We start from the raw sequence: 16,266 nt of genomic DNA, 5'->3' as shown, positions 1-16,266 counted from the left end.
GGCCGTCGCCATGTTTTCCAGCGTGACTGGTACAGGCCGTCAGCCCTGCGCATGCGTGGCCCGGGGTCCGGCCATTCTCCAGCTGTTTATGGCGCGATCCGCAAGCGTTTCACGCGGTGCCGGTGCTAGTCCCTCACCGGTACCGGAAACGGTGAGGGGTTCTCACCGATTTTCCTGTCGTAAAACTCCTGCGGATTCTCCATCCGCACCGGCACTTAGCCTCAGGAACGGGAAAATCCAGCCCAGGCTCTCCCCTTTAAGGTGGAGATGAGGAGAATGTTTGTCCCTAGTCTATGTCTTGTTATGCTCTTGACTTAGCATAAGCTGCTTCCTTGATGTGAACTCTGACAAAGGAAGGTTCAGACGTGGAGATAGCTTCAACACGTTTATTAAACTATTTACACTTCTCCTACTCTATAGCTACCCAGACTGACGAACCAGTCTGCTACAATCCACGTGGTCGGTGTGATGTTCAATCAACCCTGTGTCTGTACTCACTGACTGTCTCCACTGTGTGCTGTGTCCTTTATATATGGGTTGGTGTAATGCCCCCCTGTGGTAGTGTCACCTCTGTGTGTATCGTGAATGCCCATTGGTCGTGTCCTGCCTAACTGACCTATTGGTTGAGTGTCTGTGTGTCATGTCTCTGGTGCTCCGTCTAGTGTCCATCTAGTCTACGTGTATTTACATTAACCCCTTGTGTGTCTGCAGTGATGCATATCACCGCACTCTATTCTTCAGAAAGCTGGGCCATTGAATATATTCAAGGCTTGGTTGGACAGCTTTCTGAGAGACAAGGGAGGCCGGGGTTAACTGAGGAAAGACAGGGAAGTGGAGTTGAGGCAACAATCAGACCGGTCATGATCTTATTGATTGGCAGAGCAGGCTTGAGGGGCTGAATGGCCTACCCCTCTTCTTGTGCCCTTGTGACCAATAGCTTAGTCAAAGAGGCAGGCTTTAAGTCTTTATGAAGGAGAGAGAGGAAGTGAGGCTTAGGGAGCGAATTACGGAACTTAGGGACCAGTCAGCTGGAGGCCAATCCTGGGAAAAAGGAAATGGGAATTGCGAACGAGTGCAGAATCGGAGGAGCGTAGAGAGCTCGGCAGACTTCCTTCTCTAACTGTCTTTCTTCCTCATGCTTCCAGCTAATACATCTCACTTCCTCCTCCCGACTCAGAAAGCAACCTCTGTGCCAGTGTGGCTATGCCAAGGTTTGCCACAACACCGTGGCGACAGAGGACAATTTTGGCGCTGCCATCGTCAGCAGATGGAACACGGCTGAGCACACAACGGAGGAGCCAACCGACGCGTTCGGAGACGTGGAGTTTTTCGGGAAAGGGAGGCTGCACGGCAAGGTAGGAGGGAGGTGACTTCACTTTCACCGGCTGCCTGTCCAACAGCGTCTATTCCAGTGAGGCTGCATCCAAAGATATGGGGCAGCAGGGTAGCATGGTGGTTAGCATAAATGCTTCACAGCTCCAGGGTCCCAGGTTCGATTCCCGGCTGGGTCACTGTCTGTGTGGAGTCTGCACGTCCTCCCCCTGTGTGCGTGGGTTTCCTCCGGGTGCTCCGGTTTCCTCCCACAGTCCAAAGATGTGTGGGTTAGGTGGATTGGCCATGCTAAATTGCCCGTAGTGTCCTAATAAAAGTAAGGTTAAGGGGGAATTGTTGGGTTACGGGTATAGGGTGGATATGTGGGTTTGAGTGGGGTGATCATGGCTCGGCACAACATTGAGGGCCGAAGGGCCTGTTCTGTGCTGTACTGTTCTATGTTCTATATGGGTGCGCGATCCTGGGGTAATGGAATGGGGAATCATCTGTCCGGTCATCCCATTGAAAGAGATATCCATGTGTCCCGTTCCCTCACCAGACGTTCCCAACTCTTCCCGAGATCTTCCCTTACCAGCCTCCCCAAACAGGCGCCGGAATGTGGCGACTAGGGGCTTTTCACAGTAACTTCATTTGAAGCCTACTTGTGACAATAAGCGATTTTCATTTCATTTCAGTTCGTTCTGTACGACCTTTTTGCATTCGCCTGAAAAGGCAGATGGGGCCTGAGTTTCCATCCAAATCACGGTACCTCTGACAATGCCGCACACCCTCAATGCTGCACTTGGTGTCGGTTTAGATTTTCTCTGTGGTGGGATTCGAACCCACGATCACCTGGGTCCAGCATGAGCCACCGATGATGCGAGAGGTGCCATGATGAGACAGTCAAATTCAACAGCATCTGATAATGGTGTCGAACCTGGGTTTGAGCCTCGCTTGTAACTCTGCGTCTAAAAGGTCGATGCCACAGGTCAGACGTGAGAATTATTTTTATTTTTTAAAACATTTTTTTTTAGATTACCCAATTATTTTCTCCAATTAAGGGGCAATTTAGCGCGGCCAATCCACCTATCCTGGTGGGGGCGAAACCCACGCAGACACGGGGAGAATGTGCAAACTCCACACGGACAGTGACAGACGTGAGAATTATGGGAATTATAGAATCATAGAATCCCTGCAGTGCAGAGGAGGCCATTCGGCCCATTGAGTCTGCACTGACTCTCTGAAAGAGCATCCTACCCAAGCCGGTGATACCATCAGAACTTTACATGATCGACCTCTTAAAGTGACTGTAGTAACCCACACGGGACACACGGGACAAGCTTGCTTATATTCCCCGTGTGGCTTGAGGTGTACGAACTCCCCTGCTAACAAGGGGCAGGATTACATTGTATTTAAGGTTGGTCAGAATGTAACTGTAATGACATGTATAATGTTAGGGGTGTAAAGGATCAACAAGGCGATGTTTGTGTATCTCAACACTAGGTGGCGCCAAAGAGTAGGCGTATAAAAGACTGTGCCTCCTGCGGTTCTGGGAGAAGGTTAAAGAAGGTGTTAGAGAAGGTTAGGAGAAAGGTTGAGATAGTGTTAGTTGTATTGGAGATATTATAAATTCCTTTAAAAAAAAATTTAGATTACCCAATTATTTTTTCCAATTAAGGGGCAATTTAGCGTGGCCAATCCACCTAGCCTGCACATCTTTGGGTTGTGGGGGCGAAACCCACGCAAGCACAGGGAGAATGTGCAAACTCCACACGGACAGTGACAGACGTGAGAATTATGGGAATTATAGAATCATAGAATCCCTGCAGTGCAGAAGGAGGCCATTCGGCCCATTGAGTCTGCACCGACTCTCTGAAAGAACACCGTACCTGGGCCCACTCCCCCGCCCTAACCCTGTAACCCCCACCTACCCTGCACATCTTTGGGTTGTGGGGATGAAACCCACGCAGACGCGGGGAGAATGTGCAAACTCCACACAGACAGTGACCCGGGTGAAGGAGCTGTGCTCCGAAAGCTAGTGGTTCAAAACAAACCTGTTGGACTTGCGCCTGGTGTTGTAAGATTTTTGACTATCATCTGGAATGCTCGACCTGAAAATGATTCAACGTCAAATGGGTATTGTGGTGATATGATCTGCATACTCGTCTGCCATTGGGCCAGAACGTCGGCTTACCATTGGCCCTGGTCGGTCATGTGCCTCTCGACCGATTGGCTGAGAGGCTGAGTTAACTACGCCTCTATTAACGAGGTATAAATGCTCAGACGCCTGACGATTGTCCCTTTCCACTGTAGACGATCGCAGAGCTATGTTCTAGTCAATTAAAGCCAGACTTTGGTAAATCACTCACCTCGCTTACAATCGATGGTACATCAGGTATCTACTTAGAAAGAAAATCGAATGCAGGGAAAGGAAAGGATCAGAGGGGGTGATGCTCGTTAGATAGCTCTTGCAAAGACAAATCAGTCACGTGAATGACACCCCATCCACCACCTTCAACATTCAGTCATTCCGCCACCGAGGCACAGCAGCCGCCACGTGTACCGTCTACAAGATGCACTGCACCAAGACCCCTTCGACAGCACCTTCCAAACACGCGGCCATGGCCACCCGGAAGGACAAAGGCAGCAGACACGTGGGAGCACCACCACCGGCCTGTTCCCCTCCTGACTTGGAAAATTAATCGGCGTTCCTTCACTGCCGCTGGGCCAAAACCCTGGAACTCCCTCCCTAACAGCACGGTGGGTGTACCCACACTGCAGGGACTCCAGCGGTCAAGATGGCGGCTCACCCGCCACGGGCATCTGGGGATGGGCAATAAATGTGAGCCATTCTCACCTCCGGTGAAAGAATGAAAAGAAATGAGCTGGTACAGGATTGAAGGGCTGAATGGCCGTCCTCTTTGCTGCAAGTTTCTGCCAACTTGCTCATTTTGTTTTATGTAATGGAGAGTTGCCAAGAGGCCTTTTGTGAAATTCTTCCGTGATGTGTGAGTGTTGCTGGCAAAACCACAATGTGTTCCTAATCCCTAGACCTGTGACGCACAAACACCAGGACCTGCACTGCCCCTGTCTGCGGGATCTGGCTCAGAAAGCTATTGGTTGCTTGCCAACGGACGAAAAATCAGCCAGAATCTTCCGGAAGCCTCTAACTTAGAATCCGCCCGAGCAGTTAATCTCCTACTCAGAGATGAATGCCCTCACGGCTGCCCCCCTACTGTGCGGAATGATTCTATGATCTGCTGTCAGATTGGGTAATGCCAGCATTGGGGATGGTCCAAGTATTTATTCTCCTGAGGTTTTTAATTCCTCAAAGGGGGATCAGGCCTGGGCTTAACCAAAACTGAGAGAGCCAATGGGCGCAATTCTCCCAAAGGGAGCCAAAGTGCCGACGCAGGAGTGAAAACCGGAGTGTTTCACCACGGCGTCGGAGGCCGCTCCTCGCCCCCTATTCTCCCACCCCCAGGGGGCTAGGAGCGGTGCCGCGTCAATTTCGGGTGCCGGGCCTTAACGCTTGCGTCAAAGCGGCGCTGCATAAACGATGTGGCCGGCGGCGCTTAAATGACGCGGGCGGTTGCCCTCCTCCCCGCGGGCGCCCCGCAAGACATATCGGAGTGACCTTGCGGGTCGGCGGAGGGAAAAGAGTGCGTCTTTCAGAGACGCCGGCCCGACGATCGGTGGGCACCGATCGCGGGCCAGACCCCTCCTGAGCACCCCCCTGGTGCTCGATCCTCCCTCCCCACCCCCCCCCCCCCCCACAGGCCCCACACGCAGCGTCGCACGCTGTTCACGCCGGCAGTGACCAGGTGTGGTTGGCGCCGGCGTGAACCGGTCGGATTAGGCATCCCGCTCGGCCCATCCGGGCCGGAGAATCGCCGCTCGACCGTTAGAAACGGCGAGCGGCGATTCTCCGAGCGGCCTGTCGTAAAATGAAAATGAAAATCGCTTATTGTCACGAGCAGGCTTCAAATGAAGTTACTGTGAAAAGCCCCTAGTCGCCACATTCCGACGCCTGTTCGGGAAGCTGGTACAGGAATCGAACCGTGCTGCTGGCCTGCCTTGGTCTGCTTTCAAAGCCAGCGATTTAGCCCTGTGCTAAACCAGCTAAACCAGCGACACGCCGTTTTAGGGGGGGGGTGGGAGAATCGCGTGCGGGTGCCAGGGCGGCGTGGCGTGAATCGCCCGGCACTCCCGCGATTCTCCCACCCGGCGTGGGGGTCGGAGAATCGCGCCCAATGTTAGTCAACGAGTCCCCACCACGGCGGCTGGTGGAATTAAAAATGCAATTCATGAATAAATCTTGAATTAAAAGCTCGTCCTTGTAATGGCGACTGCAAAACTATCATCGATTGTTGTCAAGATTCATCTGGTCCATTAATGCCCTGTCGGGAGGGAAATCTGCCGTTCTTACCCGGTCTGGCCTACATGTGACTCCAGCCCCCACAGCGATGTGGCTGACTCTGAACTTCCCTCTGAAATGGCCGACAAAGTCACTGAGTTTGGACCAAAACAGTGGAAAGCCTAAAAGGAACTAAACCAGACAGACGACCCGGTATCAATCCAGGCTCCAGGAAGAATGGCAAACCCAGCCCTCTCGACCCTGCAAGGTCTTCCTTGCTGACATCCGGGAGCTTGTGCCAAAATTGGCAGAGCTGACCTACAGACTGGTCAAGCAACGAGGTCAGGATCATACCTTATTGTCGGACACGACCATCACAATTCCTGTCCCACCGGCAGGGCAGACTCACCAGAGATAGCGGCTGTGGTAGTCGGTATTAGGGGTATTACGGTACCTAGGTTGGAGGTACCTGATGCTGTAAGATCATTGGTGTTGGACGTACCTGATACTGTAAGATCATTGGAGAAGCCTGCCTGCTGGTTCCGCCCAGTAAGGCGGAGTATAAGAGTCTGTGTTTCCCCAGCTGCTGCATTCTGTACCTGCGCAGCTGGGGGAAACATCTAGTTCAATAAAGCCTTCAATTGTCGTCCAATCTCGCTTCGGGAGTTATTGATCGTGCATCAGCGGCACAGTGATATACCGTCGGGAGAAAGTTACCCTGGAAATCGTTAACATTGACTCGGAGCCCCGTGACGTCTCACGGCTTCTCGTCAAACATGGGCCAGGAAACCTCCTGTTGATAGTCACCCGCGGCAGGCCCACCAAGACCCATAGCTGAGTACCCCTCATGGTATCAAGAAGTAGCTGAAGACACTGGATCCTGCAAAGGGTATGGGCCCTGACGCTGAAGATTTGTCCTCCATGATTTGCCGCATCCCTCGCCAAGCTGGTCCAGCTACAACACTGGCATCTACAGGGGCTGGTTTAGCTCACTGAGCTAAATCGCTGGCTTTGAAAGCAGACCAAGGCAGGCCAGCAGCACGGTTCGATTCCCGTACCAGCCTCCCCGAACAGGCGCTGGAATGTGGCGACTAGGGGCTTTTCACAGTAACTTCATTGAAGCCTACTCGTGACAATAAGCGATTTTCATTTCATTTCATTTCATACCTGCCGTCTACCCATCGAGTGGCACTTACTCAGCAATAACCTGCGCACGATCGCTCAGTTTGGGTTCCGCTGGGGTCACTCAGTTCCCGACCTCAAACATGGACAAAGAGTGCTGAACTCCAGAGGAATCATGGGGCCCGAGGAAACCAATGGGAATCTGAGGGGAAAGCCACCACTGGTGACAGTTCTAACTGGGCAATGATGCAGGAGTTCCTCAGGGTAGTGTCCTAGGCCCAACCACCTTCAGCTGCTTCATTAATGACCTCCCTTCCATCATAAGGTCAGAAGTGGGATGTTCGCTGATGACTGCACAATGTGGTTGGGCCTAGGACACTATCCTGAGGAACTCCTGCATCATTGCCCAGTTAGAACCGTCACCAGTGGCGGCTTTTCCCTCAGATTCCCATTGGTTTCAGTTTCCTCGGGCGCCATGATACTGAAGACACATCAGATACTGAAGCAGTCCATGTCCCAATGCAACAAGACCTGGACAATATTCAAACTTGGGCTAACATGTAGCAAATAATATTCACATCACTTCTGGTGGCGGCCAGGAAGGAGTAGGTCGCACATTTGGTGGCTCCCGCTCGGGTCGGACCTTTGGATCTTTCCCTTGATTTTTTTCTCGGATGTTACTTGAAACGTTGATAGCGGACGCGACCTCGAGGAGGAGTCCTACATCAGCGCATGGATAGGCAGATCAGGAGTGCTCGCAAAGAGGGCAGCACGGTGGCCTAGTGGTTAGCACAGCTGCGTCACGGCGCCGGGGTCCCAGGTTCGATCCCGGCTCTGGGTCACTGTCCGTGTGGAGTTTGCACATTCTCCCCGTGTCTGCGTGGGTTTCGCCCCCACAACCCAAAGATGTGCCGGGCAGGTGGATTGGCCACGCTAAATTGCCCCTTCATTGTAAAAAATTATTGGGTAATCTAAATTTATTTAAAAAAAGGAGTGCTCGCAAAGGAAGAAATAGGCGAACAGAGAAGGCTTGGGTTGAAGCTGCAGCGGGGAAATTTTTCGCAACCCCAAAACATGTGTGTGTGATTCGCTGGCCCCCGCCCACACCTCTCACACTCATCTTCGGGCAGCAGGGTAGCATGGTGGTTAGCATCAATGCTTCACAGCTCCAGGGTCCCAGGTTCGGTTCCCGGCTGGGTCACTGTCTGTGCGGAGTCTGCACGTCCTCCTCGTGTCTGCGTGGGTTTCCTCCGGGTGCTCCGGTTTCCTCCCACAGTCCAAAGATGTGCGGGTTAGGTGGATTGGCCATGATAAATTGCCCGTAGTGTCCTAAAAAGTAAGGTTAAGGGGGAAGTTGTTGGGTTGCGGGTATAGGGTGGATATGTGAGTTTGAGTAGGGTGATCATTGCTCGGCACAACATCGAGGGCCGAAGGGCCTGTTCTGTGCTGTACTGTTCTAAATTCTAAATCTGCTACCCCCTGAAAGAACCCACTCATTCTCGCCCGAGTCATATGCACCATCTTAAACTGTACCAGACTCATCCTTGCACGGGAGGAGGTCCCGTTTACTGCAGGGGGTTATCATTGATCAGGAACTGGACTGGACCAGCCACATAAACGTTGTTGCTGCAAGAGCAGGTCAGGGGCTGGGGAATCCTGTGGTGAATAACTCACCTCCTGACTTCCCACAGCCAGTCCGCCATCTACAAGGCACAGGTGGGGAGTGCGATGGAATACATTGTGGGCGGGACCCAGACCGCGACGTCTCGCGAGATCTCATTGGATCTCACGGGGCGTAATGACGGCCGGGAATCCCGGTGGAGGCCCGATCTCGGCAGGAGGTGGCCGGTAAATTGCTCCACCTTCAGCCATCACCCAACCTCACGAAGACAGATTGCCCGGTCGCTACCACGGTGCTGTTTGCGGGATCTTGCTCTGCGGGAACTGGCCGGCGCGCTACCTACATCACGACGGTGATTACGCTTCAGAAAGTTAATCGCCCGCCGTGAAGCGCTTTGAGGCGTCCGGCGGTCCCGAAACATCTCGCACGCTCTCCCCCCCTCTCTCTCTCTCTCTCTCTACAGTTTGTGCGACTTTCCTCCGACACGGACCCTGCGATCGTCTACACCCTGATAACCCACTTCTGGGGGATCCCCCCCCCCAACCTGGTCGTGTCCGTCGTGGGCGGAGAAGGGGGTTTGAAGATGAAGACCTGGCTGAAGGACATTCTCCGCCGTGGGCTGGTCAAAGCGGCACAAAGCACTGGTGAGGTCCCACCCCCTCCGCAATCTCCCACACTTCCGAACAAATCACAGAATCACAGAGTGCAGAAGAGGCCCTTCGGCCCATCGAGTCTGCACTGACACGTGAAGAACACCTGACCTGCCGACCTAATCCCATTGGCCAGCACTTGGCCCAGAGCCTTGAATGTTCTGACGTGCCGAGTGCTCACCCAGGCACTTTTTGAAGGATGTGAGGCAACCCCTCTCCCAGGCAGTGCGTTCCAGACCATCACCACCCTCTGGGTAAAAAGGTGTTTCCTCACTTTCCCCCCACCTAAAATCTCCTATCCCTCACCTTGTGTCCCCTCGTGACTGACCCTTCAACTTAGGGGAACAGCTGCTCCCTATCCACCCTGTCCATGCCTCTCAAATCGAATCGACAACATGGCCTCAGCTGTACTCTGGGCTGCTCTATCTCCCCTGTGCTGATGAAGCCCTTTGACCCCTTTTCCGTTAGCTCCATCCTCCCCCCCCCCCCCTCTCAGATTGCTGCCGTTCTGCCCACTGTCCTGTCTTCTTGAATATTCCACACTCAATGAACTTGAGTTTATCTGGAACATTTTTGCCTGTTCTCAGATTCATGTCGAGTCCCGTTCGGCCATCACCCCTGTACTCGCCGTCCCCATGGTCTCACCTCTTACTGACCGCGCTCTCCAGCTGTCCTCTGCTCTGAACCTTTGCTGTCCGTAACTCACAGTGTCCCTCCAGGCCGCCTCCCCTTTGTCCCTCCAGGCCGCCTCCCCTTTGTCCCTCCAGGCCGCCTCCCCTTTGTCCCTCCAGGCCGCCTCCCCTTTGTCCCTCCAGGCCGCCTCCCCTTTGTCCCTCCAGGCCTCCTCCCCTTTGTCCCTCCAGGCCGCCTCCCCTTTGTCCCTCCAGGCCGCCTCCCCTTTGTGCCTCCAGGCCGCCTCCCCTTTGTCCCTCCAGGCCGCCTCCCCTTTGTCCCTCCAGGCCGCCTCCCCTTTGTCCCTCCAGGCCGCCTCCCCTTTGTCCCTCCAGGCCGCCTCCCCTTTGTCCCTCCAGGCCGCCTCCCCTTTGTCCCTCCAGGCCGCCTCCCCTTTGTCCCTCCAGGCCGCCTCCCCTTTGTCCCTCCAGGCCGCCTCCCCTTTGTCACTTTCATGTGGATCTTTCTCACAGGCGCGTGGATTATGACCAGTGGACTGCAGGTTGGGATCGGCAAGTACGTTGGGCAGGCGGTCCGTGACCACGCCACGGCAAACACACGGTCAAATGCAAAGGTGGTTGCCATGGGGATAGCGCCATGGGGAATCGTGTACGAGAAAGATCGTCTTGTGAACCCCAAGGTAATATGCATGCATGCGTGTGGATGCGAGCATGCCTGCGTGTGCGTGTGTGTATGTATGAGTGAGTGTTCATGAGTGAATGTGTGTATGTAACTTTGTGTACATGTGTGTCTTTGTGTGTGTGTCTTTATGTGTGTTTTTATGTGCGTGTACGTCTTTGTGTGCATACGTGTGTCTTTGTGTGCGTGTGTGTGTGTTTTTGTGTGCGTGTGTGTGTGTTTTTGTGTGCGTGCGTCTTTGTGTGTGTGTCTTTGTGTGTGTGTGACTGTGTGTGTGTGTTAGTGTGTGTGTGTTTGTGACTCTGCGTGTGTTTATGTGTGTGTGTGTGTCTCTGTGTGCGTGTGTGTCTTTGCGTGTGTGTGACTTCGTGTGTGAGTGTGTGACTGTGTGTGTGACTGCGTGTGAGTGTGCGTGTGACTCTGCGTGCGTTTGTGTCTTTGTGTGCGTATGTGTGTCTTTGCGTGTGTGTGACTGCGTGTGTGAGTGTGTGACTGCGTGTGTGAGTGTGTGACTGTGTGTGTGTGTTTGTGTGTGTGTTAGTGTGTGTGTGTGACTGCGTGTGTGAGTGTGTGACTCTGAGTGTGTGACTGTGTGTGCTAATGTGTGACTCTGCGTGTGAGTGTGTGTGTGTGACTCTGCGTGTGAGTGTGTGTGTGTGTGTCTGTGTGTGTGACTGTGTCTGTGTGAGTGTGTGTGTCTGTGAGTGTCTGTGTGTGAGTGTGTCTGTGTGTGTGTCTGTGAGTGTGTGTGTGTGTGTCTGTGTGTGTGTCTGTGTGAGTGTGTGTGTCTGTGAGTGTCTGTGTGTGAGTGTGTCTGTGTGTGTGTCTGTGAGTGTGTGTGTGTGTGTGTGAGTGTGTGTGTGTGTGGCTGTGAGTGTGTCTGTCAGTGTGTCTGTGTGTGTGTCTGTGTGTGTGTGTGTGTGTGAGTGTGTCTGTGTGTGTGTCTGTGTCAGTGTGTGTCTGTGTGTGAGTGTCTGTAAAACCAGGCCTGATTCTCACTCTAATGAATGTCCCCTCCCAGGGTTCGTTCCCTGTACAGTACACAGTGGGCAGTGAGAGGGGGGCAGAGCATGCTCTGGATGAAAATTACTCTGCATTCCTGTTGGTGGATGATGGGACCAACAATCGGATGGGAGGAGAAATCCAGTTCCAGGCACGACTGGAGGAACATATATTGACACAGCGGACAGGAATCGGAGGTGAGTATGGTCAAATATTGTCTATTGTGCGCCTGTCAAGCCCCAGATCCAAAATCACACAGCAGGGGCTGGATTTCAGCTTCCAGACCAGAATAATTTGGGGCTAACAATTACCCCCCCCCCCCACTCTTGGGCTCTTGGGGTGGGGAAGTAGGAGAAATGGGGGGGGGGGGGTTTAAGGGAGAACATCTTGGCTCTATCCCGTCTCCGAGTCATTTCTTATGGAGGTTGTTTGCCTAATTGCGTCCAATTAGATCGACCAATTGGAGTTTTCCTGTCGGCCTGATGGATCCCCCTGGCGGCTGGGGCCAGTTCAGCGGCCTGGGGTTGGGCCCCCAGTGGGAGGGGGAGTCGGCACTCCCAGGGCAGGCTGAAAGGCCTTCCCTCCCTGGGTGGAGGAACACCCAGGGGCTGCACCGAAAAGGGGCTTCCCTCCTTCCTCTCCACCCCTCCCCACCTCCCCACGGCCCCCCCTCCCCCAACCCGCGCCCCCGCTCCTACCCACTGACTTCCCAGCCCCCTCCCCCCCCATCCCACCGCCGTCCACTGGATCTCACTGGATTGGTCATCCAACAGCCACCTGGCTCACCTTGGCCGATACGGTAGCACAGTGGTTAGCACTGTTGCTTCACAGCTCCATGGACCCAGGTTCGATTCCCAGCTTGGGTCACTGCCTGTGCGGAGTCTGCACGTTCTCCCCGTGTCTGCGTGGGTTTCCTCCGGGCGCTCCGGTTTCCTCCCACATGTCCCCAAAGATGTGCTTGTTAGGTGAATTGGACATTCTGAATTCTCCTCAGTGTACCCGAACAGGTGCCGGAGTGTGGCGACTAGGGGATTTTCACAGTAACTTCATTTCAGTGTTAATGGAAGCCTACTCGCTGGTCTTAATTGTTCATGACGCCCCTGAAAGAATAAAGAAATAAAGGCTCACTGGGATGTAGGGGGCAGGTTGGGCCTGTGTTCATTGATGTTCAGAAGAATGAGAGGCGATCCGATTGAAACGTATCAGATTCTGAGGGAGTGGACAGGCCAGCTCGATGGCAGAGTCCTATTTACAATCGAGGTGAATTCCTTTCCCAGAACTGGGAGATTCTTTGGTATTTTCTCCCCCGGGCGGAGTGGTGTATGGTCACTGGATAGATTCAAGCTGGCTGATTTGGACAGATTTTTAATCTATGGATACATCGGGTCAGGGGTGAAGCAGGCAGGTTGGGTTGAAAGTTGAGTTAGCAATGATCTTGTTGAATGGTGGAACAGGTTTGAGGGGCTGAGTGGCCTTCTCCTGTTCCTGGCACTTGCGCTCTAGAACATAGATAGAACATAGAACAGTACAGCACAGAACAGGCCCTTCGGCCCTCGATGTTGTGCCGAGCCATGATCACCCTACTCAAACCCACATACCCACGTATTTTACCCGTAACCCAACAACCCCCCTAACCTTACTTTTTAGGACACTACGGGCAATTTAGCATGGCCAATCCACCTAACCCGCACATCTTTGGACTGTGGGAGGAAACCGGAGCAACCGGAGGAACCCACGCACACACGGGGACGACGTGCAGACTCCGCACAGACAGTGACCCAGCCGGGAATCGAACCTGGGACCCTGGAGCTGTGAAGCATTTATGCTAACCACCGTGCTACCGTGCTGCCCTCTTGTGGAAGAGTGCGTTCTGGTGGAGACTCCGCCAGTACACTGAGAGGCACACGCACACAAACAAATACACACACACACACTCATACTCACACTCTGCATGCGCACACACACGCGCACACACACGCAAATACTTGCAAATAGAGACAAACACATGCACACATATGTATACACCCCCCACACACACAAACACACACATATATGCAAATACACAAACACACACACACGTACCCACAAACAATCATATGCACACACAAAAAACACATTACACACACACACACTCATGCACACACGCGTAATCACATGCGCACAAACAAAAAACACACACACACACTTGCACACGCACATGCTCACGCACACACAGGCACACACACACATATGCACACACACACATACACACACATGCACATTCACACATGCGCTCACCCACAGACACTTGCACACACACAGAAATACACATGTGCATGTACACACATACACACACTCACACAGATACGCGCACAACCAATCACACGCAGATACACATGAACAAATGCACACATGTACGCACACAAAAACACACATGCACACACACGTACATACGAACGCTCACTGGGCTAAATCGCTGGCTTTTAAAGCAGGCCAGCAGCACGGTTCGATTCCCGTACCAGCCTCCCCGGACAGGCGCCGGAATGTGGCGACTAGGGCTTTTCACAGTAACTTCTTTGAAGCCTACTCGTGACAATAAGCGATTTTCATTTCATTTCATCCACGCAGACTGATACATAAATATCCTCCACAAACATGGCAATAACAGACAGACACAATGAACCTTGTGTCGCAGGGAGATGTGGGTTAATAGTGACCTGTTTTATCCACAGGAAGGGGAAGTATTGAGATCCCAGTGCTGTGCATGCTGATTCAAGGAGGGCCCAAAATGCTGCAGGTGAGGAGCTGCTTTATGTCGTTCTGTCTGAAGGGAAAGTGAAGGGGGAGGAACAGCTGAGTCCTCCCCCCACCCTCCCCCCAACCGCCCCCACCCCGGCAGAGTCTGGTCAGCTACAGTAAAGATCTTACAGTTTAGAAACCTGACCACAAAGCAGAATGTGATTGTGAAATACCTCAAAAGGCCCAATAATCAGACTCCCCCCACATTGGCTCTGATGGAAGGATGTCTGTGGTGAATGAGATTCACACGGTATTATAGTTACCAATGTCACTCTGTTCCAAGTATATACATGTATCAATATTGTAAGTGCAGTTGCACTACCTGACCACCAGGGGGAGTAGCTCTGGGAGTACTCGAGAGTTTGTACTGGGCTCCCCCCCTCGGCTCCGCCCAGAACTCCTCCCCCTGGAGCTGCTGTATAAAGATCCGTGCCACAGAGTCAGCCGGCCAGTTCACCGAAAGTTCAACGTCTAACAGGCTGGCTCTGTTGTAAGTATATTAAAACCGCTATTCTAATCCTACAAGCACGTGTCCGTAGAATTGATGCTTCCATCAATGTCCCACTCCTGAAGACCAGGATTTAAGATGAGCTTCTTTTTAAGGAGGAGGTCCCTCCTTCGGGCAATTGAGCCCCTCAATAAGGGAAGCTGATTGCAAGATACCCTCTTTAAAGATCGTAAGACCATAAGATACAGGAGCAGAATTAGGCCATTCGGCCCATCAAGCCTGCTCCGCCATTCGATCATGTCTGAAGAAAGCGGGGGGGGGGGCGAGACTCTCACACTAAGGAACCCGAGTTGTGGGACTCCTCTTGTTGCACTGTCCCCATTAGGGTTGGGAAATAAATGCTGGTCTAACCAGCGACGCCCACGTCCCCTAAATGAACATTTTTCAAAAAGAAACTTGTGGGATTGATGCGCGATCAATGAACACAGAAACGAAGGAGTAGTCCGAATTGAAGGCTTTAATCTACAAGAAGTGTGCCCAGCAGCTTGAGTACAGAAAGAACGGTGGCTGCTGGGAAACACGGGTTCTTATACTCCGCCTCGTGGGCAGAGCTACCTTCATCTCGACCAATGGGAAGACAACACTTGGGCCAATGGGCAGCGAGCCTTCTCCACCAATAGCAGCTCACACTCCCAGGTACCGTAGTACCTCTAGTCATACTACCACAGGGATCATGGGATGGTTGCGGCACAAAAGAAGGCCATTCTGCCCCTCATCACTGTGCTGGTTCTCTGCTAACTCAACTACCTGAATCAACCCCCATCTCTCGCGTCGGCACTGCATCCCAGATCCTAAACCCCACTTGAAAACTATTTCCTTTGGCCCTTTAGCCAAACGCCTTAAATCAGTGTCCTCAGGTGGCGCAGTGGTTAGCATAGCTGCCTCACGGCGCTGAGGTCCCAGGTTCGATCCCGGCTCTGGGTCACTGTCCGTGTGGAGTTTGCATATTCTCCCCGTGTTTGCGTGGGTTTCACAACCCAAAGATGTGCAGAGTAGGCGGATTGGCCACGCTAAATTGCCCCTTAATTGGAAAAAATGAATTGGGTACTTCTAAATTTTAACCAAAAACAAAATCAGTGTCCTCCGGTTCTCAATGAGTTTGAATGGCGGAGCAGACCCGATGGGCCGAGTGGCCTAATTCTACTCCTATGTCTTATGGCCTTATGGCCAATCCTTCCATTTAAGGGAACAGTTTCACCTTATTTACTCTTTCCAGGCCCCTGATAGTTTTGAGACCCTCCATCAAATGTCCTCTCAACCTGCTCTGCCCCAAGGAGAACAGTCCCTGGTTCTCCACTCTACCTGAAGTCCCCTCATCTCTGGAAACGTCCTCACAAGGCTTTTTCTGTGTCCAGAGTTGGTCCCCAGCCTGGGGGAGCTGGGGAGTCCCAGGAATGGTGAGGCCCTGGGCTGAGGTGTGCGTGTGAGAGAGAGAGAGGGAGAGAGAGAGGGAGAGAGAGAGGGAGAGAGAGAGAGAGAGAGGGAGAGAGAGAGAGGGAGAGAGAGAGAGAGAGAGAGAGAGAGGAGAGAGAGAGAGAGGGGGAGAGAGAGAGAGGAGAGAGAGAGGGAGGGGAGAGAGAGAGAGAGAGGGAGGAGAGAGAGGAGA

The 16,266-nt window shown here is 52.9% G+C and overlaps 1 protein-coding gene across 1 annotated transcript in view; it reads left to right on the top strand.

Moving 5' to 3' along the window:
* Positions 1-16,266, top strand: part of LOC119956628 (transient receptor potential cation channel subfamily M member 4-like) — an 85,057-nt gene that overhangs the window by 19,383 nt on the left and 49,408 nt on the right. Inside the window, exons 3-7 of the mRNA XM_038783968.1 lie at positions 1,178-1,355; positions 8,875-9,055; positions 10,207-10,373; positions 11,394-11,571; positions 14,086-14,150. Coding sequence (XP_038639896.1) covers positions 1,178-1,355; positions 8,875-9,055; positions 10,207-10,373; positions 11,394-11,571; positions 14,086-14,150 — 769 coding nt within the window. The remainder of the gene's footprint in view (positions 1-1,177; positions 1,356-8,874; positions 9,056-10,206; positions 10,374-11,393; positions 11,572-14,085; positions 14,151-16,266) is intronic.

Source organism: Scyliorhinus canicula, chromosome 23, assembly GCF_902713615.1.
Source record: "Scyliorhinus canicula chromosome 23, sScyCan1.1, whole genome shotgun sequence".
Classification (NCBI taxonomy): domain Eukaryota; kingdom Metazoa; phylum Chordata; class Chondrichthyes; order Carcharhiniformes; family Scyliorhinidae; genus Scyliorhinus; species Scyliorhinus canicula.
Note: the sequence above shows the minus strand (reverse complement) of the source record. Positions and strands in the feature narration are given on the sequence as shown.